This window comes from Myxocyprinus asiaticus, chromosome 17, assembly GCF_019703515.2.
Source record: "Myxocyprinus asiaticus isolate MX2 ecotype Aquarium Trade chromosome 17, UBuf_Myxa_2, whole genome shotgun sequence".
Classification (NCBI taxonomy): Eukaryota; Metazoa; Chordata; class Actinopteri; order Cypriniformes; family Catostomidae; genus Myxocyprinus; species Myxocyprinus asiaticus.
In genome coordinates, this window is record NC_059360.1 from 42,817,501 (window position 1) to 42,844,790 (window position 27,290).

The 27,290-nt window shown below is 37.9% G+C and overlaps 1 protein-coding gene across 3 annotated transcripts in view; it reads left to right on the top strand.

The window, feature by feature from the left end:
* The window catches only part of LOC127454744 (protein TALPID3-like), a 176,099-nt gene that overhangs the window by 33,561 nt on the left and 115,248 nt on the right, over window positions 1-27,290 (top strand). For 2 of the 3 annotated variants that reach the window (XM_051722119.1, XM_051722121.1), the window contains exons 10-11: window positions 8,804-8,836; window positions 25,787-25,991. In XM_051722119.1, coding sequence (XP_051578079.1) covers window positions 8,804-8,836; window positions 25,787-25,991 — 238 coding nt within the window. The remainder of the gene's footprint in view (window positions 1-8,803; window positions 8,837-25,786; window positions 25,992-27,290) is intronic. The other variant, XM_051722120.1, reaches the window with a different exon arrangement.

Genomic DNA, 27,290 nt, shown 5'->3' on the forward strand with positions numbered 1-27,290 from the left:
GTATAGTCCTTGTTTATATTTAGGCAAAACTTCACCTTTTATTTTGAAAAGAATCAGAATTTTTGTGGCATATAATCATAATCAATATAAAGCCATTTTTGGGATATTTAGATGCGGTTGCTAGGGTATACTGTTTTTTTTGCCACAATGTTGCTAAGTGGTTTCTAGTTTTTTGTGGTGGTTTCTTACTGGCCTAAGTGAAAAGAGCTCACCTCCAGGTCTCTATTATATTCTGGCCCCTAGATAGGGCTCGGGTCACTTTTTCATCATCCGCTAGGCAAAAATCATAAGTCACATTACTTAAAAAAGTTTATCTCTCCTCAGCCCAAACAATTTGAGATAATACACCTCGTTCGTAGTACAATTGGTGTGGAATGAGTGACATGCCAAAGTTTTAAACTAAGTGGTAGGGGTTTATCCGTAACGTAAAAGTGATGCAACAGTATTAGTAATGTGTGAGTTAGAAAGCACTACTAATTACAGATGTCTTGATTCAGATCTTTTGTAGTGCAAATGTGTCTCTTAAGGCTCATTTATACTTGCTGGGTGAAAAGGCTTTGTTTAGTTTACCTAAAAATTATGACGGAATGCAATGATGTATTCGTTTGGTGATATTTATGCAGTCTACACACATCCCTGAAATTCTTGACCTAGGAGAACTCGTCTAGTCGAAGAGCGTAGATGATTGGTGAAGAAGAATTTTCCAGGTTCAAAAAAATGTAAGCTCAATTAATAGCATTTTTGACCTAATGTTTATTACCACAAAAAATCATTTCGACTCATCCCTTGTTTATTAAAATAAAAGAGCAAAAATCGAGATCACAGTTCAGCACTTACAATGGAAGTGATTGTGGCTGGACCATAAAGGTTCAAATACACACTGTTTCAAAAGTGTAGCCACAAGATGTAAGCATTAGACATGTGAACAGGATTTTAGTGTGATTTTAGTGTATGTTTTATGGCAATACATTTGAAACTGTGTGTATTGTAATGTTTATGGATTGGACACACTTCCATTGTAAGTGCCTTACTGTAACTGTGATTTTTGCTTTAAAAAATAAAACATAAAACAGGCAGGACAAGTTGAAATAATTTTTGTTGTAATCAACATTATGCCACAAATGCTGAAGATTGTGCTTATCTTGTATTGAACCCGTAACATTCCTTTAAAGCTAATCATGGGTGTGGTTTGGACATGACATTATTTTTTTTAAATTTTCTTTAAAGGTGCTGGAAGTGATTTTAGCCGTTCTGGAATTTCCACAAGTTCAGCAGTTGGATTAGCCTCCTGCCCTCTTTCCAAATCCCTGCACTCCAAAGATACAGAGCAGAAGCTTTTGTCAAAAACAACAGCAGCAAATAGCACCCTTAGCTGACAACTACTATGAACAACATGGCATAAAAATGGCATTAAGCCTCAATAATTTGCTGCAACTATAATACTATGAAAACACTCAAATTGATTGACAGGCAGAAAGCTTTAGACTTTAAAGTCTCTAAAGTTTAGAAACTGTGGCCCACGGACACATTTTTGTTTGCGGTTTACAGAGTCTAGGGCTGTCACAGAGACCGGTGAGATATCGCACGACACTTATTTCATTAATATATTTCAGGGAGTAGGTACATTTTTTGCATACCTTTCCATGAAAAAATCATTTGCAGCACCTTTAACTAACTCATTTTAAAATGTCGCTGCACATACAGTAGTATAAACGCAGCGTGTCGTCTAGGTTGCTTTAGTTCGCACAGGAGAAAAAGGTTTGGCTTCTTCCATTGTATAAATTAGGTTTTAGAAGGAGCTCACACAGTGACTTTCACTCTTGATTATTTTGTACATTTTTTATTTTATTATTAAAGGAATATTCTGGGTTCAATACAGGTTAAGCTCAATCGACAGCATTTGTGGCATAATATTGATTAGCGCAAAAAATTATTTTGACTTGCCCCTCCTTTTCTTACAAAAAAAAAAAAAAAAAAAGCACAAATCTGGTTTCCAGTGAGGCACTTACAGTGGAAGTGAATGGGGCCAATCCGTATACTTTAAAATACTTACTGCTTTAAAAGTATAGCCACTAGACATAAACAGTATGTGCATTAACATGATTTGAGTGTGATAAAATCACTTTCTAACCTTTTCTGTGTGTTTTACAATTTTTTTATTTCTCCATATATGCAAAACAAGGATTTTCAGATACAAACCAAGGGCAACTGAAAGATACAAACTAAAGAAAAGGAAAACAAAGGAATATCGAAAGATGAAAGAAATATATGGAAAGAAACAATAAAATAAATTGCATATGGTGACACTGTTATCGACTGACATTATGAAATACAAACATGGTTCTATTTCAGGGTTTATGATAGTATGTAGTAATGCAACGGGGAATCAGGTCTGTATATATTGGAAGAAAGGGGACCAAGTCTTATTGAAGGTTTCAGTTTTGGAATGATTTTTTTTTTTTTTTTTTTTTGGCTATAGTCAGTGCATTGAGTAAAAATGGTTCTAGGTGTTTAGATATGGCTAGTGTAGATAAGTCTCCAAGTAACACTACTTCGGGACACATTGGGATGCCGAGGCCAAGGATCGCCAATAGCCTGCTTATGGCCTCTGACCAAAAGTGCTGAACTTGTTGGCAGAGCCAAAAAGCATGGAAATAGTCATCGACATAGGTTGGACAGTATGTATATTTGTTGTTATCTATACATCCCATCTGGTAGAGTTTATGAGTTGTGATATGTGTTCTGAGTTTATATTGAATCAATTGAATTTTACTATATTTACTACCAATATCGGTGATCCATTTTGAATGGGAACTGCTATTGACTTATCTGCGGATGTTAATAATTTATATATTTGTGACAGTAATTTATTTGGTTTTAGGAGGGAAAGTGCTTGGAAAAGAGGAAAAATTCAGTTTTTTTAACGTTCTTGAACCATTTTTCTTTTTTTCTTATTGCTTCTCTTAACTGTATGTATTGAAGGTAAGCCTGGTTTGGAATGTTGTATTTCAGCTGAATATAGTCAAAGGTCATGAACAAGCTATCATTGTATAGCTGACCCAGGCTGGTTACTCCTCTCTGACTCCATGTTGAAAAATGAATAGGTTTATTATTAATTAGAAACATGGGATTGTGCCACAGTGGAGTATAATTTGATGGTTCTAGACTGTAGTTTAATAGGTTATGTGTATTCCACCAGGCATTCAATGTGGTATTAATGGTATTGTCTTTATAACCAGGATGTATTTTTATAGATTTGTCTATGAATGGAAGAAATGTAATATCTAATTGTTGCATAAGTTTATTTTCTATGTCTAGCCAGGGACAATTTAGGTTGTAGGTCTAGTGATAGATAAAAAGTAGTTGTTGAGAAAGAAAGTAGTTGTAAAAGTTTGGGGCTCCGAGTCCTCCATATTGTTTAGGCTTCTGTAAGGTGGAAAGTTTTATTCAAGGCTTTTTTACAACTTCATTGACACGACGATGTATGTCAACAAACCCTAAAATGACTATAAAAATGAAGATTTAAATAACTTTACAGCTTAAATAATACGTGTTTTAACAGAAGAATTAATATAAGTGCTTGTATATAATTATAAGCTTCACATTTCTGTAATTAAACCCTCCAAAAATTGGTTCCTCACTGTAACCTCCATTTTTTTTTTTTTTTAAGAAAAGGAGGAACGATTCGAAATAATTTCTTTGTTGTAATCAACTTTATGCCACAAATGCTGTCGATTGAGCTTAACCTGTATTGAACCTAGAATATTCATTTAACAAACAATCATTGGCATCTGCTCTGACTTTCCCCTCAAATTTCCTGTCTGTTTGGCAGAGTTGTGCTGTAGTTTGGCATGGCATTCAATTTTATGGCTCTCCATGTCTTCTGTGTGATAATAGGATGGAGGACTGTGCTTTAAATAGAATGCAAGTGAAGGAGAGCATAGATCTGATTGGCAGTAGCAATGTATAATTCAGTTTTCAACCCCCAGGATTCAGAGCGAGTGTGTTCTGATTACTAATCAGCAGACATGGTGACTCTCCCCACCTCTACGACGAGAAGGCGAGACCAGCTATCAGCTGCTGTGTCTGTCATGAACTATTGCGTGCCAATCTGGAGAGCACGTCTGAAAAAGCTGGAAGGGGGTGAGAGAAGGTGCTTGTTACCATGGAGATGGGGGACATGGGGTGATGCTGGTTGGTTGTAAGGTGTAGGTCTCTTAAGTCTCCTGATATTTCACTTTCTCTCTCAACCTCCATGTTTTTTCGGTTCTTTTTCTCCAAACCCATCAGAATGGCAGTGACAGATTTTGCAGTAGTTCTGCATCTAGCTCTTGTGGCAGACAAGGATATCATCTGTCAGTGGTTAAAGACCCTGTAAATTTGTTTGACAAGTGCTATTTTCTTCCCTGTGTCTACGTATTTTGATTTATACAGGAAGTTTGGGTGGGGCATGTCAAAGAGCTTGTGCCCTTTTATAAATAGCCAATTGGCTTTAGTTATATCACAGCCATGAACCATGGTTTGTTATTTGCTAGTCAGTTGCAGGTGGTATAAATGGGAGACACCGGACAAAAATCTGTCGATTTTGATTTCCAGAGGCCTTTAATGTCACATCCACAATAATCTGTTTGAAAACTCTGTTTTTAGTTTTTTCTTCAAAGTATGCAGGTATAGAGTTTCTAATGTGGATGACAGGCGTAAACATAGCGAGGTGAATGCATTTGAACATGTTCTTGCGTTCTGTAAACACTTTTTGTGTTTTGAGACTGTACATTTAGTCATTTCGAATCGTGCTTAATTCTGCCCCTAAGAATCAAGTTTCCAACAGGGTTTCCATTGTCATGAAAAAGCTGGCAATATCAAGGATAATTTGGTCTGGAAAAGTCATGGAAATTACTATAGAGAATAAAAGTTGTTCTGGTTACACTGAATGGAAATGTAATTGGCCAGAAATTGGTCTTTCAACGTGCAATATCTTTAAAATGTAAAAAAAAAAAAAAAAAAAATATATATATATATCATTATCCAGTTATCATAAACAAATGGAAAGCATAATGGAAATCTTTAGGAACCCTCCATGTTGGAAAGACCAGCTTAACCATAAATTTCCAGTGTTGGTCAAAGCTGGTGAAGCTGCTTGACCAGTATGTTTATTTCTGGAAATGCTGGTTAACCAAGGACATCTTGGTGGTTAAGCTATAGTCAGAAGCCTTGTTGGAACACCAGCACACCATTGTCCTGTGTTGTGGACCAGCATTCAAAACACAACATATGCTGGTTACCATCTATGAATTTATTTCTAAATTGGAGCTCTAAAATTTTGTGAAACTTTAATTTTTTCGATTTTTGTAGACTGCAGTTCGGTTGATAATATGCCACCTGATTTTGTTAAGTGAATTTTTTCTGAATCTACGGTATTTTACTGCTAACTGACTTTACAGAGGTTGATTTATGGTCCAATCTCTTTCTGTCCATCTCCCGCTCGTTTTCTTATTCATTCTAGCTGTCTTTTCTCTATGCATCCTGTATATTTCAATTGCTTCTTCTCATTCTGCTTTTGTTCAGGAGCCAAACATCTTTTGTTTTATCACTCTGACCCACTCACATTTCTGGTAATCAGAAGCAGAGCCGGTCCAGGAGTCTGATGTCCCACAAGCCCAGGAAGGAGCCACTTGCCATGGGTGAATTCTGCTGGTTAGGCTGTACTCACTCACATTCCATGGCACACTTTGTATTTGAGTTTGAAATCTTGCTTAAATGTGAGCCAAAGTGTACATTAAGTCCACTACATTTTTCCAGCTTTTCTTTTTTCCCTCAACACTCTTGTTCTGTTCCAAAACCTAGTGAGCCGCATGTTGAGGCAGCATTTTAAAGGGATAGTCCAACCCAAAATGAAAATTCTGTCATTTTTACTCACCCTCATGTTATTCCAAACCCATATGACTCTATTTCTCCCGTGGAACACAAAAGGAGATGTTAGGAAGAATGTTGGCCTTGGTTACCTTTTACTTTCACTGTATGGAGAAAAAAAAGATGCAATGAAAGTGAATGTTGGCTGAGCCTAAAATTCTGCCTAACATCTCCTTTTGTGTTCCACAGATGCAGTAGTCATACAGGTTTGGAACAACATTGGGGTGAGTAAATGATAAAATATCATTTGAAGGCATCTTTGACATGCTGTCAATTTGAAGCATGTTCCAAAAGGTAGGCAACCGAATTATGCTGCCTACTAAGATACCTTGTTTTTGACAAAATTCTAATCTAAGGAAGTATCTCATGTGTACTTCGCGAAGATGGCAATTTGTTGTTTTACCCAATATTTGTATGTGCCATGTATTTTTATGCTTATTAGAGTAAACTGTTACAAAAAAGGTCAGTTTCCTGCTTTGTGCCTGACAGGCTGAACAATAACTTAGCTACATGCTAACAACAAACGCTATTGAAATCCATTTGAAGTTGAATATGAAGTGTGGAGGGGTATTTGTGTGCCTCAAAAAATTGCTTTGTACATAGTGTTCCAAATCAGTCACTTCTGAGGTTCCATCTTTGTTAGGATACTCCCTTATGAGGCTTTGTTTTGGAACACACTCTTGTGTCCTCAGCATTTTTTGCAGTATCCCTGAAAACATTGCCCTGCTTTTTCCCAACTGTAGCCAGTGGCTAAATCAAGCTTGTGTTCCCATGTTGTCTGAAGGGTAATCACATCCAAATAATCATATCCACAGAGGGAGTACAGAACGGAGCTTGAGTCATGGCTAGTTCAGTTGGAAATCAGAGGGTTTCATTCACACCCCTAAAATGCCTGTGTTGTCTATAAAGGTTGTGATTGGCTCATTCACACACTTTTGCTTTATGAGCTATAGTCAAGAGGACTCCTGCTGGTTAGAATGTGTTACTGCATTACCGTAAGGTTTTATTTAGAAATAATTACATTCTTGTTTGGTTTAAGCTGTTGAATACCCTTTTGACTGTACTAATGTATATCTTCCTTTTTAGCTTAATCTAAATCAGTGTCCAAAATGTCACATTGGTTGGTGACCTCGCATCAGTATTTACTACACATCTCTGAAACGCAAGGCCATCACAAAGATGCCTTTTTATTGATTATTGGTTCAGAGTAACACAACAATTCCCCACATAGTTGGCACAGTTGAAGTCAATATTGAAGTCAAGCTTTTTTTGCTTTGTTAATACACATTCTTGGTCTTATTGTGAATGATTCATCAGTGCATGGTATTCCAAAGGAAAAAAATGCTTGCTCTGTCTCTGGAACAAATTTTTTTTATGGCTGACATTACCTGACATGCTGACATGTTTCCACCCCATCCATGCAACAACTTGTTATATAGAGTAATTGGATCCAAAAATGGACCCTTTTCACAGACCTGTTATGACACGTTTCCGCCTTCTTTAACAATGTAAATGTAGCAAACTTTTTTTATATTTACAATTTGAAAAATATTTAGTGTAAATTTATAACATTGTACTTTGTATTGCATTACCCTGGAATAAGTTTAAAAAAATCTGTAACCATAGCTGCGATGAGGCTTCTAACACAGTTGCTGAGAGAGTGGCAGAAAAGTTGGCCTATTTCTCTCTTCTTACTGCTGTTATCCAGCACTGTATATTATTATCTTCTTTTGCAAAGCTGTGAAAGCATAATAGTTTTTTTCTTTTTTTATTTTTGCTGTTGGAGCAAACGGGTAAGCAAACATTTAATTTGCTGTGGTCTCCCATTCACCGCCATTCAAGTTTAACCAACTATGACGAAATCCTCTTCTTGAACGCGAAGGGTCCATTGCTCGTGGGTAACAGATAAAGTACCAGAGAAAAACAGTCTAAATGCAAATAATAAATTTCAACCGACTATAGAATTGTGTAGGATAGCATAATAAAAACAAGAGTTAATATCTAATGTCATTGTGCTTCTCAAGTGAATGTGTCATGTTTTAAGGATGTTTAAATATTTTTACTCATCTATTTACTCAAATATTTTATATTTTATTTTTGAAGTTTACTTTTGCAAAAAAATTTATTTGGTACTTTTTGGGCCTCAACTCGATAATGCCCAGTGTAAAATTTGTCCTGAAGCAAAACCATTAATAAAGTGACCACTTCTCACAATTCACTCAATTCAGAAAACACGTTAAATGGCTTGCCATTTCATGTTGACTTTAAATGCAGATACTTCTTGCCTCTCACCATAGGCCTGTTTTTAAAACCCATTACCTGCACTGACCAGGCCAGGCAGTGAGTCTAATGTATTGCAGGCTGTTTGCTAATGGCAGTCGCCAGTCCTGGCACAGATGTTTTGCCATAGAGGAGAGCAGTGCCGCCCAGACTCCCTGTTCCTTCACGGTGTTTAAAGAAAGCACCTCACTGAGCTCCTCTCTCAGCCTCCACGGACCGCCTCAGTCTCTTAGGTCCCTGCTGTGTTTCCTTCACGCTGTCAGATTTATACCAGGGTGTAGTGTATATTTATGAAGTGCACACTCCATCTGCACCTGTGGCTTGTTTTTCTTACATTTACTGTCTATGGCTCTGGATATTAATAATACATCACTCACTCCTTGTGCTGCAGCTGGCTCTGCCCTTATGGACATACACCAGCCGCAAAATTGAGCAAAGCACTCCAAATTTCTGAAAGTAGGTCTAACAACTGTGTTAGGAGCCCAAGTCATGCTAGAGTACTCATGATGAATGTTAATATAGCGTTTGTTCCTTTTAAATGGATAGTTGACCCAAAAATGACAATTCTGTCACGATTTAAGGCCCAGGTATACTTTGTTTTTGTGTGTTCCAGATCTGCTCGCGCCTGGTCGACTGCGTCACCTTTGTGAGTATACTCTTCTGACCACGAGCGAATACGAAAGCGTTTGACGCATGCCCACTACATCATCTTTGTGATACTTTTTTTAGTACAGTCAATAGCAGGTGAGACTGTATTGATAACAGGTCAATACAGTCTCAGCGACGCGTACAGCTGAGGACCGCATGTGCGGGTCAAGAAAATCTTAGTGGCGCGCAGTCAAGTCGCGCAGCTGTGCTGATGACGCAATTTGCGTCACACATACTGTGCGTGGAGCGATCTGCAACGCAGACACCCGAAGTATACTTTGGCCTTTACTCGCCCACATTTTTGGATTAAATATGCCTAATATTTCTAAAAAGGAGCTGTGCATTTTTGCTTCCATGCTTAATGCAGCTAATCGCCTTGTGTAATGCTAACACTGCACGCAATCCATCCTAAATGAAAAGCAAGGTTTGAATTAGTGTTGAAAATAGTATGCCAAAGTAAATGTTTCTTGTGGATTTTTGAAGTGTGCATCCATGCATGCTTTTTTGGGCTAATATTAGCCACAACCCCTGCTACGGTATTGAGTTTAGCTACAGTACATGCTAATGCTTGCATGCAAACACAAACATTATGTGATAAATGGGTCTGTGGTAGCAATTTCTTTAAATGTATTGTTTCCAAATATTCGCTTACTACATACACAAAAGTATGTATTTTCCCATCACCAAAGAAAAAAAAAAAATAAGCATAGAAGTATACAAATTGGGATGCAGTATATAGCAGTGTGTGTTTAAAGGACATCGCCTCCCAAACAGCCACAGTTATCAACTTTTATTGCAAAGCTGTCTCTGGAAAACTTAATCCTAATTGGTCATTTTGTATGAGTTTTGCATGATTTATGTAAAGAAAACTGTATAATGGACCACTAAACCGTTTAATTGACCATTTTCCCAGGCATCCAATTCCCTACATAGATGTGCTAGTTTCATGTCTCTCAAATCACTCTGCAGTCTCTTTCTTCCAACATTATAAAATAATTTCTACTCGCGTGCATATTTCATGTCTATTTATTTATATATTTGCAGTAAGGATGTATAACAAAGAATATAAGAAAAAAAACAAAATAACAAAATTCCTGATCACTCTTTTGGGCTTTATTTTGCAACAATATCTGGACTAATTTTTTCTATCTATCTGTCTGTCTGTCTGTATCTATCTGTCTGTCTGTCTGTCTGTCTATCTGTCTATCTATCTATCTATCTATCTATCTATAAACAGCTATCAAAACCACTCACAACAGCATTTAGTCTACTCCTACAGTTAACTTGAATCCAAAAATATATGTTTATGGTCAGCCATTCTTTAAAGGAATATGCCAGTTCAATACAAAATAAACTAATTCGACAGCATTTGTGGCATAATGTTAATAACCACAATTTTTTTTTCGATTTGTCCCCTTCTTTTTGTTAAAAAAAGCAAAAATCAATGTTACAGTGAGGCACTTACAATGGAAGTGAATGGGGCCCATTTTATGGAGTGTTTAAAGGCAGAAATTTGAAGCTTATTGTTTTATAAAAGCACTTACATAAATTCTTCTGTTAAAACATATGTATTATTTGAGCTGTAAAGTTGTTTAAATTGTCATTTACCGGGATTACAGTGTTTACTGCATTACGTCGTCATGGCTACAAAGTTTTGAAAACTTTACACAGAAAAGGTAAGTAAGTGTTAACACACATATTGTTTATGTCTTGTGGCTATACTTTTGAAACAGTGAGTATTTTAACGTTTACAGATTGGCCCCATTCACCTCCATTGTAAGTGCCTCACCGTAAACCCGATTTTCGCTTTTTTTTTAAAGAAAAGGAGGTACGAGTTTAAATCATTTTTGTGGTAATCAACAATATGCCACAAATGCAGTTGTTTGAGCTTAACTTGTATTGAACCTGGAATATTCCTTTAAAGGGAGAATTTAGGGTCATAATTTTGTAACAAAAATACGTGATGAGATTTCCCCAGTCACTCTCTATGTCTGCTGCAAACATTTTCTCCAAATTTCATCTGACAGAGTGTAGACTGTGTGTGATGTAACATCATATTTTCATGAGAGCTGCTCTCGCTTGACGTGGTGCGTCTGACTGCTGTGGGTGCCGTGGTTACCGCTGCTGGGAGTTGTTTCGGTCTGCTGCCCTTTCCGTCAATGAGGCAGGCCATGGAGGGGGTGGGGGAGCCCGTTAACGTGTCATTCCGATGTGGCGAGCAGAGATGACATGGGCGGAAAATAGCCTCCGATTTCAGCTACCCTCTCCTTCTCTCTCTGCCCCAACCAAACCCCCATTGACGTCTATTAGAACCAGCCAATCACAGCTGGCTCTGTTGCTAGGTAATAGCACTGTCGCCCCCGTGCCCAAGTATGCTAATATGTGGCGATCGCATCCCCCTCACCGGGACGAGAGCTCTTACGGCACAGATGTGGGTGTGTTGGGGGTTTGTCTACAGTGAGGGAGAGAGGCAGAAATTATAAGAAAAATACAAAGGCCAACAGGCAGACAGAAGAAGAGAATTATAGGAGATGGCAAAATACTTTTTTTTTTTTTTTTACACAGGATGAGGTGTAAAATACAGAGAATGAATCACGTTCAAACGAAGCTGGCTCTAGAGGGTTCCCTAGAGGCACAGATCGGTGATGTTCAAAAACAACATGTCTTCCATTTAGAGAATTGGTTTTATCACATTAAAAAGAGAACTCTGTTCTCCACTTATATTGTCAGGTTTTATTGTCAAGTTCAGCTCAATCGACAGCATTTGTGGCATAATGCTGATTACCACAAAAAACAGTTTTTGTCTCATTCATTCTTTTCTTTAAAATAAGCAAAACTTGAGGTTATAGTGAGGCACTTACAATGGAAGTGAATGGTGCCAATTTCTGGAGTGTTTAAAGGCAGAAATGTGAAGCTTATAATTTAATAAAAGCACTTTTCTTTTAATTCTTCTGTTAAAACTCATTTATTATTTGAGCTGTAGAGTTGTTTACAGCTGTTTTAGGTTTTAGGCTATACCTTTGAAAAAGTAAATATATTAACTTTTATGGGTTGGTCCCATTCACTTCTATTTTAAGTATGTCACTGTAACCCAGATTTTTTCTTTTCTTTTTTCTTTTTTTTTTTTTTTTAAGAAAAGGGGGGACAAATTGAAAGTAAACGACCCGAGGGTCAGTAAATGATACCTGTGACGAATAAGCCGAAAACAGTATCAGCCTTGACTTTTGATCACCTTTTTTACATTAAAAAATTAAGAAATATTTACACAAAATTGGAATTAAAAATACAAGATAGCAGATTTTTTTCTGAGATAACTAGATGCCAATCACTGAATTAAACATGCAATGTAGTAAGGTCTTGAGACAACAATATAGCAGACTATTGTTTGGCATGTTTAGGGTTACATAATGCATATTGTTTTGCATTGTATTTTTTATTTTTATGAAATAGAATATAGTGAATTCTGCCGTTTTATTGTCTTTCATTTTAATGACAAAAATTTGCCCAATTTAACTGGATTCACCATATACACTAAACAGTAAGCGGTACAATATTATTCTGCCCAAACATAGCATGTTTAGGGCTTTTCCTTAAATTATCTGTATCTAAGCTGTTAGCTAATTTCATTTACTACTAGCTGTGTCATTTCACTTATACCAAATATATCATGCAATTAAAGGAATAGTTCAACCAAAAATAAGTTTTGATCATTTATTTTGATATTATCGACATAGCCATATTTGATTTCAGCCCTTTGTTGTTGATTTGTTTTTATATAAATAACACAAATTTTGTTCTTTTCATTGCACAAAATGATCATGTCATGTCAGAAGACTTGGAATATAGTGCAAGAGTCGTATCAATTACTCATCATTCACTCACATTACAAGGCCAATAAACCCTGTGAAGACTTTTTTTTTTTTTTAAATCACCTTTTGTGTTCCACTGAAGAAAGTAAGTAAATAAGTCATCAACATTAGGGTAAATAACCACAGAATAATACAAAAAAATCCTCATTTATGGGTGAACTATTCTTTTAAAGTTCTTTAGATTTTGCAGACTGGTATTGTTGACATACATGTGTCCTTTCTTACAGTTGGGTGTGTATGAGAGCATTCATCAGCCCTGCAGTTTTGACGCAGTGGTGTGGAAGCAGAAGGGCAGTAGGCAATGACGGACCGCATATTAGAGTGACAGTCACCACCACACACACATCCACACACATGTACATGCTTACATAAATATGCATGAACCCTGCACACATGCCGCTGCTTGTTATATGTGACAAAAGACCTTTACATTAATGAAAAAATGCATGAGCTGTGTATAAAGCAAGATAAATATTAATGAGGAAGTGTGGTTTGGGATGGGCGGATGTAGTTTAATAACAAGCGTATGTGTGCCGGTGTTCGATGAGGAGGATGCTGGGAAGGCTGGCGGGGTGCAGGCCAGTGAGCAGAATACTAATGCGGCTAGCCGGCTACATACATTTGTTCCGTTACAGCCCTCACATTTTTCCACCGCGCAGAGTTATTCACATACAACCAAATGTGCTGGAAGAGGAGGAGATTTTGGGCTATAGGCAAACTAGAATTGAATTGTTGTCGATTACATGACTGTAGAACAGCTATATCTCTGGATTTGTCATCACATGCACCGGTGTTATGTGAATTTAAAGGAAAATCTCTGGAATTTGAGATTGAGTAGCTGGCATTTGTGAAGCAGAGGGTTAATTTCATGTCAGTAGTTTGTTTCTAGTTTGGCCAGAAACATACTTTACGCAAGTACACAAACACATTTCAAGCATCCTTGTGAATATACTTAGTGTGTGCTCTTGCCTTCTGTAACGGTAAATGCTACGGTATACTTTTTCCGTCCGCCATAACATCGCGCACACGGTTTTACTGTGAACCTGTACGGACGCGTTTGCCGCATGCACACTGCAACTGCTTTGTGATGCCCTTAAGTACAGTCAACGCCAGGTGCACGTACAAGCGACACACAGAGACGCAGACAGTCCGCACATACTGTGCTGATGATTTGCGTCACATGCACTAGGGATATGCATTTTCAAGTAATTTTGTAGTTGAGTAGTCTGACCCACAAACAACAAGTACTCAATTACTGGTAAATTAAAATGTACGTTAAAAATACCTCACTTGCTTTCAAAAGCACAGACGTCGTTATTTCTTCTTCTCTCATCCAACACCTCAGCTACACACATCCACAGCACCACCAGTGGACTCTATTGTAACTGCAAGATTTGGTAAGTGATTCAGAGGGAAAAGATCAGTGCTGCTCATGGCAGGCAATCCGTATAGGAACATTAAATTGCGATATACGAGTAGTGTTTTTAATACACTGAGCTGGTGCTGAATGAGTTCTCGATTACTCATGCATAGCCCTAACATGCACTGTTTGGAAGACGTAGCGGCATGTGGAAAATGAAGTATGATTTGGCCTTAACAAACCCCAGTACTCAAAGGGCATTAGAGTTACCTTCATATTTTTGTACCATTATTTGTTATTGTTCAGGTAGCGATTAGGACTGGGTGATAGGACGATGTAATTGGATATCGACGATATATGACAAATTTCCTAATACCAGTTGCAACACTCATTGACAGACGAAGACAACATCAAGTAATTACAAAACCATAGAGTGGGGAAGTCACCAAATATATTAAATAGCAGCACAGCGTATAAAATTAGCTCCCGCCAAATGCGGGTACCCTATATCACGTGCATGGCGGGCAGTTTTTCTCATCTACCCGCCACTGTGGGGGGCTAATGCTAAGACGTCTCGGAATGACACTTGATAAGAAATGCTGTAAGACACAAAGACACACGTTTGAATAAACACACTAGAAGAACTTTGAAGAACAGATGAAAGAAAAGCTGTTGATGTGCGTGTCTGATTCGCTGTTTTTTCAGAGACGTGCAGTGTGAGCGTATCTCGTGGAACACACACATGTAGAGTTCTCACTCTTTCTTTTCTTTTCCAGTCATCTGAAAACTGTTTGCAAGAATAGTGTCATCTATGAGAATGCTGCAAATGACCTAAATGAGTTTAGTTCGCTTTATTTCCATGGAGTAGTTTGCCCTTACTTTGCATTGTAAATGTAACTCTGCAGGTTCACTTAGCCTATGTGATTACATCATGAAATAATACAAAAGCAGGGTCACCTTGAAACTTAAAATGGATTTGTATTTCAATGATTATTATCATCATTATTATTATGTTTACATGTATAATTGTCTTTAGATTTTAATTTGTAGTAGTAATTTTCCACCTGTTGTCGTAGAAGGATGCTTGCGTGACGGCAAATGGAAAGGTGGTTATATAAGATTTTCTGACTGTTGTTTTAATTGCTTTTTCTTTCATTTGAAGTGCACTTTGAATTTAGAAATGTCTTTGGTTTTACTTTTTCTTGTTTCAACAAATTAATGTAATTTTTAAAGAAAAATCAATATAGCAAGATTATTCACCGATCCCTCGGCAGGAGGGTTGACGATGTAATCGGATATCGCAATATTTTTTTATAAAAACATATTGTGAACATATTTCTTGCATATCACCCAGCACTAGTAGCTATGAATAAGATTAATCAATGTTTAGCAAGATTTGCTTCAAACTGTTGCTCTCACATATTTGACCTGAAATAGGAAACTGACTGTAGAAGACAGTTTATGCTAATGCGCACAGTAGCGCCTTGCGGCATTGAGAATGCAATGCCTATTTGCGATGCGTTTTGATTTTTGGTCTGACACGTTTCGGAACAAAACAACGCACAACATCGAGCTTGCATAACTAGAATTGTCTACGTTCATACTGTCTACCGTCATACTTCCAAAGAGTCTGTTTTAGGCCTATATATGATATATGTTGCATATATTTCAATGCAGCAAGATAGCGCATTCTACTGTTTGTACAGTTTTTGTGCGCTTTTTTTAAATTTTTGTTTTCATGAGTGGTGCTTGCGTTCAGTATGTCGTGCGTGTGTGACCATACTCCCCCTCCTCTCCCAGCTGTAGATAGTCCCTCTCCAGGTGGAGTTTCACCACAATAGTGGACTCCAGTCTAAATGTCACCCACTACTGAAAGAGAACTCATCCCTGCATCAGCGAGAAGCCCCTGCACTGACCTTGATCCTTCAGAAATGTCACGGTATCCACCCCGCCTTGACATTACACTGTGGAGAAGGGACTATATTTGCACATGAAGAATCTCGCAATTAAAAATCCTCCACATCACGGTGTTGAACTTTCTTGGTTTGTTATGGCTTTGAAAGGCCCCTGTGTTACTTTTACTTTGTTAATCGTATTTGCATTATGTGCAGGTGGCTTTGATCATATTACCCTTTGGGTATGTGTTTTTCTAGCAGTCTGGCTAAATTATGTGTGAAAGATGACATTAGCTCTGTTCCAATATAAAGACTGATATTAAAGGGATAGTTCACTCAAAAATGAAAATCCTGTTATCATTTACTCACACTCATCTCATTCCAAAGATGAATGACTTCCATTAAGGAAATGCTGGGAAGAATGTTGGGGACTGACAGTCTCAGTAACCATTCATTTAATTTTATGAAGAAAAAAAAAGAAGCAATTAAAGTGAATGGTGACTAACATTCTGCCTATTTTTTATGTTCCATGGAAGAAAGTAACTCATACAGGTTTTGAACAACTTGATGGTGAGTGAATGATGACAAAATTGTCATTTTTAGGCTCACTATCCCTTTAACATGTTGCTAAGCACTTGATACTCCAATTAGCACAAAAATATATGCAGTGGCATACAAATTTCGGCTGATTAAAAAATAAAAATTTATTATAAGAGTATGCGTTTTGTTTTGGAACAGTGCTAAACTGTCTGTCTGCTTACTTGGAGCATAAAAAAAACACAAGTTCCATTCTCTCAGTGTGACAAAAACCTTGAGGGACTACAAGAGAAGCAATTCGGATGAAAGTTTCATCATTGTGGTGTTGGATTCGCCAGTGTCCTCTATATTTCTCTCCTCCAGGCCTCTCTCATGTCCTGTAAAATTGCTTTTAAATTACATGTCTAGGTTTCTCCCCAGATTCCCTTCACTTTCTCTGATGGAAATGAAATAAATATTCATTCGGAATATCTAATTTCAGCTGGTTTTGGGCTATGAACATTGACAGTGGGGTGGACACAATTTACCATTCACATCTTTTACCCTCACTGTTCCCAAGTCTACATCATAAATGTTTTTTTCTGCATTTGATAATCCTGGATTTAAAAACAACCAGAACAACTTCTGTTCAATAAATAGACCTTATTCACGCTAGAGCCATCTTTGATTTTTAATGGGAATGACAACGAGGCTGTGAGGGATAGACTTACTATCTCTTCAATGGCACGAATGGTATAAAGCTGTATAAAGCTCCTAGATCACATCTGATTTTCCACAATACTTTATCTGGAGTTCTTTGTATACTGAATGTTCTTGGACAGATATTTTATCAAATTTTTCTCCACGGAATGATCCAAAAACTCTTTAAACTGTAACACAGCCCATTGAAAGTACTGTAAGTCTATCCCTCACAGCCTCGTTGTCATTCCCATTAAAAATCAAAGATGCTAGCGTGAATAAGGTCTATGGTCTAGTCCAGATTTTGATTGATCCAGTACACATACAGTGTGCATACTCACTTTTTGGGATTGCTAAATTGTGTAAATTATGACAGAATATTCAAGTTTGGGTAAATCATTTCTTTAACCCCTGTTCCATCATTGACATCTCAAATACCATGTAATAATTGGATTCTCATTCGGAGGACATTTATACTTCATACACAATCCAAAAATGTAATCATCCGAAAAGCCGATTCGATGAAGAGCATTAAAGGAAGCGGGGCACCCTGTACAAATCATGATAAATGAGTGTGAAGGATCCGCGCTCACCCATGCTGTGCCGCCAAAGCTTTGCACTGTAGCCCCAGGCATCAGGTGGCTGGATTTATATAGTGAGGGCTGATGCCACATCTGTTGCGGCTGGTCTAGTGGAGAGAGCAGCCGAAGCTCGGGTCTGTGTGTGTGAAATGGCATTTAGATGTGCGGGGTTTACCCAGCAGCTGTGCAGGCGCTGTTCGGCATGATGGATGATGGTCCTGCTGCCTAATGTACAGCGCAGAAAACAGTTGTTTGCTGTAATGGAATGAGACTCCACCACCCTGTTGCTCAAATGGTTGCATGGATTTTTGTAGGAGGCAATGGCTTTGTTCTAAACATGAACATTTTGTTTTTATTTTGTTTTCGGTGCATTTCTTTTTCTGTTACATATTCACGTTTACCAAGTAAAAATCCCATTTGTTTTCTCCATAGGCACATTTTTTTATTTTTTATCCCCTTTTCTCCCCAATTTGGAATGCCCAATTCCCACTACTTAGTAGGTCCTCGTGGTGGCGTGGTTACTGACCTCAGTCCGGGTGGCGGAGGACAGTCTCAGCTTCTGAGACAGTCAGTCCGCGCATCTTATCACGTGGCTCGTTGTGCATGACACCACGGAGACTCCCAGCATGTGGAGCTCATGCTACTCCGCGATCCATGCACAACTTACCACGTGCCCCATTTAAGCCTCTACTGTAAGCTGTGTATGAACAGGACATTTCGAGACTCACATCTGTTAATAAAAACAGTTGTCAATCACAAATGTGGCCATCATTTACTCACCCTCATGTTGTTCCAAACCCATCTGTTTTTCTTTTTTCCATGGAACACAAAAGGAGGCAGAATGACACCTTCTTGGAGACCATTCGCTTTCATTGCATCTTCTTTCCGCTTCCAAAGTGAATAGTGACTTAGGCTAACATTCTGCCTAACATCTCTTTTTGTGTTTCAGAGTAAAAAGAAGGTAATACAGTTTGTAAAAACATATGGGTAAATTATGACAGAATTGTCATTTTGGGTGAACTATCCTTTTAAATAATGATCACATACAGTATGTCATTGCAATAGTATGCTGTCACCTGTCTGAATGTAGTCAGCAGTTAGAGACCCTGTTGGCTCTTTTGTAATCCTGGTCTCCATACAATGAATAATACTCATCTGCACCTGACATTTCACTTCCTTTATGAATGATATCTGATTGGGCACCATCTCTTAAAATATTTGAAGCTCATGCAGTTTCCTTATGCCAACATTACTCTGAAGACCAGTGCTGCCTTTTCCTGTGAAATAGAGCAGCCACGAGGTGACAGCAGTGGAAAACCTCACCCATCCTCCATCCTCTGAATTCCCAACTCCTTTTTTACATTTTCAGAAAGAGGTTCTTTCCCTCATTTCTGCTTCAAATCTGCTGTGACAGATAAATGAAAGCAGACGGAGTGCTCTGATTGGACTTGTGGGAAAAGCACATCTTCTTTTCCTTTCTTTGTTCTAATTATGGAATGAAGCTTTGCAGCTTTTTGATAATGAATCACTTTCTTTATAGAGATAGGAAAGATTCTCCAAGTATGTGGCTTGTCCTTGAGGTTTGGCGTCTTGTCGTGTTAAACCTTAGGTGATCTTGGTGATAAACCGAAAATGTGTAGCACGTTGATAAAACGCCCTATTTTTCACAACGTGACGGAAAGTCGATATTTCAGTCAAGAAATATTTGGAGTGTTTCTTGCCCGTAACTATTATGCTGTACGATCTGACAGGTGTCACCTATTGATTTTTTCAGATTGGCACACAAACAACCCTCCAAATTACTATGACAGAAAAGAAATCCATATTCTGTCTGGCAGGGCATCAAAAGGACATCCATGCTCATATTAAGAATGATTTCTATCAACACTTGAACGAAGGCATGTACACAAACATAATTGCTCATTAATTGCCAAGTAAATGTCTGCGAGAAAATATCTGCAGAATTTCCTCTCCCATCTTGTTCACGAACAACATTACCATTGCATGACCTCTATCGGGGCATTCTCCTTCCCTGCCTCCCCCGTATCTACACCCTAATCAATTTGGGCGATATCAAAAAGACTGGCATCTCCCTCTTCAAATGGATTAGCTCCTTTTGTGGCATTTTAAAGCTGATTGAGGGGAGCGTGCTGTATGGAATACATCAGGACGACCGCTGCTCTTTGCAGAACTACTCTTGCCTTCATGTTTATTTATTGCAAAGCCCCTAAAAGGCAAAAAAGCACCTGTTTCCTTCCCTAGTTTCCTGTCAGCAGATGAAACCTAGGGACAGAAAGGCGGCTCTGATGAGACGTTTGTCTAATGCATCTGCCTGTTTTGCTGTCGGTTGCCAAGCAATGGATCAAACACAACCAGGTTAACGCAGGCTTTCAAACATCAGACGGATAACCTTGAGAGAATTCGGATGTTTTGTCTGTATCGTATCCGTCACTTATGGGCAATTTATGAGACCTGTTCTTATGATGTTTTTTGGAAGCGTTGACTGTCCTTAATTCAAGATGCACAAGATGTTCTAGTCAAGGTTGAAATCAAGTTTTATTGCACTTATCACTTCATAAACGTTAGAATTTTACCTAATTTGGTTGTTACTGTTTTGTCTGCCCACGCGACTGACAAAAAATATTTATTGTACAGGTTGCAGGCCAACAAGCCTTGTTCTGTGTAAAAAAAAAATTGCAGCACTTTAAAGACAACATGAAGACATGTATCTTATTTATAGTCCGCTAGGCCAAAATCATAAGTCTGATCACTTGGTCCCGTCGATCTGTTTTCATTTGAAAAGTCTGTTTTCAGTTCCCGAACGTCATCGTTTTTCAAAGTGTGCGGTACTACAGAGTGTTTTCGAAAGTCTTTATACTGTATATGGTGACAACGTAGCAAAATCAAGACATTTACAAACAAAGCCGTTTTAGTGTGGACATGGCCTTAGAAACGTATTACCCTAACCTAAGCCGAATGTGAGGTATTCACATATATAGCAAAACTGTGCAGAGTGAGCTACACTCAAGATTTTAGGGATAGTTCACCCAAAAATGAAAATTGCCTTATTATTTACTCACCCTCATGCCACCTCAAATGTGTTTGTGTTCAGCAGATGAAAGAAAGTCATACACACCTGGGATGGCATGAGTGTGAGTAAATTGTGAGAGAATTTTCATTTATGGGTGAACTATCCCTTTAATACTAAAAGCTGAAACTTACACTTCGCAAGTACGTGAATGCATCAATTTCGTTAATTGTTGCTTTTTTTCTTTTTTCTTTTAAATAATTTGATCCCCTTTTCTTCCAGTTTGGAATGCCCAATTCCCACTACTTTAGTAGGTCCTCATGGTGGCATGGTTACTCACCTCAATCAGGGTGGCGGAGGACAAGTCTTAGTTGCCTCCACTTCTGAGACGTCATTCCGCGCATCTTATCACATGGCTTGCTGTGCATGACACCGCGGAGACTCACAGCACGTGGAGGCACATGCTACTCTTTGCAGTCCACGCACAACTTACCACGCACCCCATTGATAGCGAGAACCCCTAATCGCGACCACGAGGAGGTTACCCCATGTGACTATACCCTCCCTAGCAACCGGGCCAATTTGGTTGCTTAGGAGACCTGGCTGGAGTCACTCAGAATGCCCTGGATTCAAACTCGCGACTCCAGGGGTGGTAGTCAGCGTCAATACTCACTGAGCTTCCCAGGCCCCCGAATTGTTGCTTTCTAAAATGTGTTGTAATTCATAAGCCAATGCAAGTATGGGTTGCATTCTCAAAATTGCCGCCAGGTGAGCTTTAGCGGACATTAGTGTGAACTGTCTGCTTCTACAGTTTCTTTCTTTTAAGTCCACTACTGTCATGGCAGAGCAACAATTTGTAAAGAGAATATTGCAGAGCAAAAAACTCAAAGTTAATATATTTATAGCAACTTACCTGAATAATAACAAATCCAGTTTAATGGCACAGACTTTTAAAGGTAACTCTATCTGCCCCTTAAGTACTGAGGTTTGTCACTGCTAAAATAATGCAAGAATGCACTTTAAGCATGTTCAAACGGACCATGCACTGGCAATGCGTTGGCCAAGCTTTCACATATTCATAAGCGTACATTTTTTGAAACATTTTCCAGCTGAAAATTCTGTTTCACTTAGAAATACATATCACAGAATGTAAATGTTTTTGAGAATGCCAGTTCATGTTGTCTTCACAACATTTACAATAAACATAAATTATTTCCACTTAGAACAATCAATAGCATGTAGCAATTCTATCTATATTGTATAGGGTAAGATTGCACTTGCTTTACTACACTGTTTCCTCTAAATGCACTCCTCAAGTCTCGACGATGCATAATTGCCTGAGATTCTACTGCCTACTGTTCTTTGTGCTGAGATGGAATGAATGGTTCTCTGTGTGCGAAGTGGAAATAGACAAGTTTTTGTGTGTCTTGAGTGTTGATGTGAGCAAGTGCATGGATGTTAAAGGGATAGTTCACTTAAAAAATTTAAATTCTCTCATAATTTTTTGAACTTTTAAATTTAGAGCCTGAAGGTCTAAAAAGCACATAAAGGTAGCATGAAAGTAATCCACACGACTCCAGTGGTTAAATCCATATCTTCAGAAGCGATATGATAGGTGTTGTTGAGAAATAGATAAATATTTAAGTCTTTTTTGACTATAAATTCTCTTTCTTGCCCATTATGTTGCAAAATGCACAAAGAATGCGAATTGCCAAAAAACAAAAGAAGAATGTGAAAGTGAAAGTGGAGATTTTTAGTAAAAAAAAAAAAAAAAAAGTACTTAAATATTGATCTGTTACTCACCCACACCTATCATATCACTTTTGAAGATATTGATTTAACCACTGAAGTCATATAGTTTATTTTATGCTGCCTTTACATGCTTTTTGGACCTTCAAAGTTTGGGTCACCATTCACTTGCATTGTTGGACCTACAGAGCTGAGATATTTTTCTAAAAATCTTTGTGTGTGTTTAGCAGAAAAAAGAAAGTATCAACTATCCCTTTAACTGTTAACTGTCATAGTGCACACAACTGCAGTAATGGCCAATAGGAAGCCTGGCTTTGGACAGGGCTCTTTGCACACTGTGTGCTAGTCCCTTGAGGCTTGATGCTAACTTCCAGAACCTACTGTGCTGCCTCCCTTTCTACTGCCTACATAAGCAGCTGCCTTCTAAGGCAGCATCGTAACCATCATGGAACCTCAAAATTATCAATTAAGAATCCTGTACATAGTCCGCAACTCCATGCCGCACAAATAACGCTGTGCACGTGAGAATGGATGCTGCCTTACAATTTTGCCTAAACAAGTTTTATTAGGTGGCGGCATAATTAAGGTGCATACCTTTTGGACCAACCTTGGCATTGTGAGTCACCCTAGGATGCCTCAGAACACAACTTACTAGTAACTGTTTGTCTTGGGCTCTTTTTTATCTGTCCCTCCCTCTCTATCTGTCTCTCCCTTTTTCTCTCCCTGTATCTAATTTTCTGCCAGCTTCCATTCCAATACTTTCTCGTTTTTATCTTGGTTTGTATTACTGTGCCATCTCTGCTTTGTTTGAACTTCCTTCTCTTCGCTTCTTCTCTTTGTTGTACCTCAATATTTTCTTTCTCTAAATAAAGTTATCAAGTGCAGCACTTTAATTTTCTCCAGTGTACATTCTCACATGACATATCTCCTTTGTCTCCGTGGCTTCACAGAGAACATGGCTCTTTAAACAACCTTGTCCAAGTAGGTGAAAACCAACCTGTGGGAAAAAGCCTTTAGAGAAACACAAGACCCATATTAACCTGCTGGATGACATTTAACACTTTGAAAACAGTGGGAAGCATGTCAAGAACATATTTAGGTCATATTTCACCTCAAAACCAAAAGAAAGAAATAAGAAAATATATTTTGCTCAATGAAGACAATTAAACCTATTTTTTGTAAGATTTATTTATTGCATTTTGACAGTATTTTTATAATAATTAAGCACATTTTTGACCATTTCTAATTACTGTAATAAGAAATCCATCCATCCATCCATCCATCCGAATTTGTGGTGTTCCACTGGATAGCCCCACCTACTGTGAAATCTCACTGGTCCAAAATCCTGTTACTCATAACTGTATATTAAACACCAAATGTCTTCTGATTGGCTGTGATTGTGCCACATCCTGCAGCAGATCCACGTTCAGTGTGTAAAAAAAGATAAATGTTTGTTGCTTGTCACATCATGTCTGGTTAGGACATGGTGTTACAGTAATGGGAATTTGGAACGAAAATGTGCTTAATTGTCATGAAAATAATGTCACAATACAAAAAAGCTTCATAATCTTTATGCAAAATAAAATGTCTTATTACTTTTCTTTTCATTTGAATGTGAAATGGGGTGACACAGACATCCTCATAAGATCCGCAAAACAGCTTGTACAAGCAGACTAAGTACACATTGAAATCATGTTTAAATAATCTCTCTTACCCCCTGTATTTTAAGGAAAAGTTGTGCGATCTGCCTAGAAAGTGTCTTTTATATTGTTTCAAATCAGTGCGCCTGTTCTTGGCAAAGTGATACCGTCTCCGAGTGATTAATTGCTACAGCATTACACAAGCACTGCAGTGTTGGAGAAATGGCCTTCACAGTAACGTTAGATGGATTGGCAACCCAAGACTGTGAAAACAGTCCAGACTGAAAAGCCCTCGGCTGGAACCCGGTGAACCCCTCAGCCGAGGGCCCCCAAGCCGTCTCATTACGGCGTACTGACATGCCAGAATAAATACATATTTCAGCTTCAATCTGAGCTTATTTGGGTTTAAGCCTGACACCGCTCATTTGAAATGTTGTGTAAGCACTGAGCTGTTCAGACAGACATTGGGAAGTACATACAGAGGGCAGATTGGCGACATCCCCTGGCACTGTTTCAGGGCGTTTGCTCAATGTTCTCTGATGAATAAGACGAACATCACTGGTGGATGACATCAGTGCCCTTTAGCTGAGCTCCATACGGTAACACCCGGTGTATGTTTAGGAACACTAATGTCAGTCTTTGGTTGGGTATTTAGTACCTGGAATAATATATTGCCAAGGCCAAGTAATCAGCTGATATTTTTCAGTTTGAGATTATCTGCAACACCTGCTCGCTTCGCCAATTAACAGAATTGTTTGCTTTTTACATTAGTTTTACCTTTTTTGTCTTAGTGTGAAATATACCAAGTTTTACAAACACTTTCATTAATAGATTATGTACATTTTCTGAAAATGTTGTTAATTTTCAAATAACCAAAGATATTTGATCGAATTTGGAGTAAATGTTATGTAAAGTAAACATTAAATTTCTGCACTTTTGTGTAATTCTAATTTGCTATCATTTAATTGTACTATCAGCATTGGTATCAGCCAGGGAAAACCCATATTCCTTTTACCTGTACTGAAAAATGTCAGGCAACATCCACACTAATCCTTTTTTTGGGGGGCTTGAAAAAGCATTGATTTTGCTTAATTTACGCCTCTCATCCACACTGGAATGGCATTTTCATTCAAATGCTCTCCATTACCGCATCTTTTGGAAAAGATGATGTTGGAAAACCAATTAGTGGCCTCAGTGTTGAACATTAATGTACATGGAACCCTACATCAACCCAATGGACTTCATTCATGAAATACAAGCTAAATGAATTGTTCGTAAAGCATTCTTACATAAATTGTTGCATTGAATTGAATTCACCAATTTATTAAAGTTGGGTTTACAAACGATTGACACATAGCCCTTCCTCAATCCAAACACAAACAAATTCCTGTGTAAATCATTTGAAAAATCATGTTTACATGAATTGTTGCATTGTATTTAGGGTAACAATTATGTGTTTCATTAATGATACACAACGTTCGTGATGACGCATGCCATTATCAACCCTGTGAATGTAAATTCCAGTATGATCAAGGATGCTGAATGGAGATACTAAACAGCTCACCATACAAATATTAACATTTGAACCCCTTGCTGTCTTTACATTTTTAGGCACAGGCAGACATCATCTAAAGCATCCTTTACTCCTACTAGAAGTGATGAACCTGAAGAACCAGCACTTATGAAGCCACACAGCCAACAGGAGAACAAGGGAGAACAGATATATGCGCCATCGTCCAGCTCAGCAGTTCATAGAGCCAATGAGATGCTGCAGGATCTAGGGCGACTCAAAGATGAGATGAGGACTTTACTGCAGGTGAGAGCTTCAGAAATCAGTGCTTACATTCACTCTCTAATAGTCTTGCTTTAGGTTTAGTTACTAGAATATATCTTTGCAGTGGCATTATCCATCTTGGGCAAAGCAATTAAAAGTTAAATTGCTGTCTTCTACTAATTTGTTATTACTCTCAAACAGTTCAATAGCTAAAAAAAAAGGCATCGTAGAGCCGAAATTCAGCTGTCGAACTCTGCAATTTATATATTTTTTTAGCATACTGACACAAAATACCCTCATGTGTCCAAAGTAGTTAAACTACTGACACTTAAGCTCTGTTCCCAAACCAAGTGTGCGCCCTACGTACACATATTCTACAGCATGCACTCAGAAATGAAGGCTGTTCCAAAAGGTAGGCCGCAACTTACCTTCTAATGTACCTTGTTTTGGTCAAAATCTAAAGCGACAACATATTTGTCCGTCACGAAGTTGAGAGAAATGCTGATTATATTTCAATAAAAAGTACTGATAAAAATAGTTGACAAATTGACAATTTTATCCAATATTTATGTGTTAGGTATTTTAATCTTATTAAATAATCACAACATTAGCTTAGCAACGTGCTAACATCAAACTCTATTGTGAGTCAAGTATTACATAATGCAGGTCTCAAGATGCATTTCTAAAAGTTATTTTAGCTTGACACAGCGAGCGTATTAGAATATGGAAGTATATTAATGACAAATGTCTTTGATACAAAAGAGCACATCGATTTGCACTAATTGAAAAACATTAAACATTAAAACAACAAAATATTAAACAATAAATATTCACCTTCCAATGTTAAGTTCTAAAATATTCTTTTTTTTTATTCTATTGTTATTATTCAAACGGGCAATATTTGGTCAGTTATATTTTGCTACAAATTTGCCTCTTAAATTTCAGTGGTTCAAATGTGTTTTCAGTGGTTGTAAAGCGAAATGTAAAATACCTGTCGAATAATAAAGATATAATAAAAAAATAAAACGAATATTTTGGAATTTAAAGGTGCTATATATAATATTTTTACTGTACTAGATCATAAAATGACCATAATATGTCATTAGAGAATTAGGAAACATGCTAAGTTGAAGTACTGGCTTCTCCGATAGCAATGCCACAGCCAGTATTTTTTATTTGAAGTTTCCATTCTGGGCCAGAATTTCTGTATATGTTTTGGCCTGCATGATCCCGCCCCACTGCCCACTCACCAATAGTATTTAAACACCGCAGGGTTGCCAGATTTGAACAAGTTTGCAAGCAAACAACACTGCGTGCTGCAGACATGGAAGCCAGCAAACG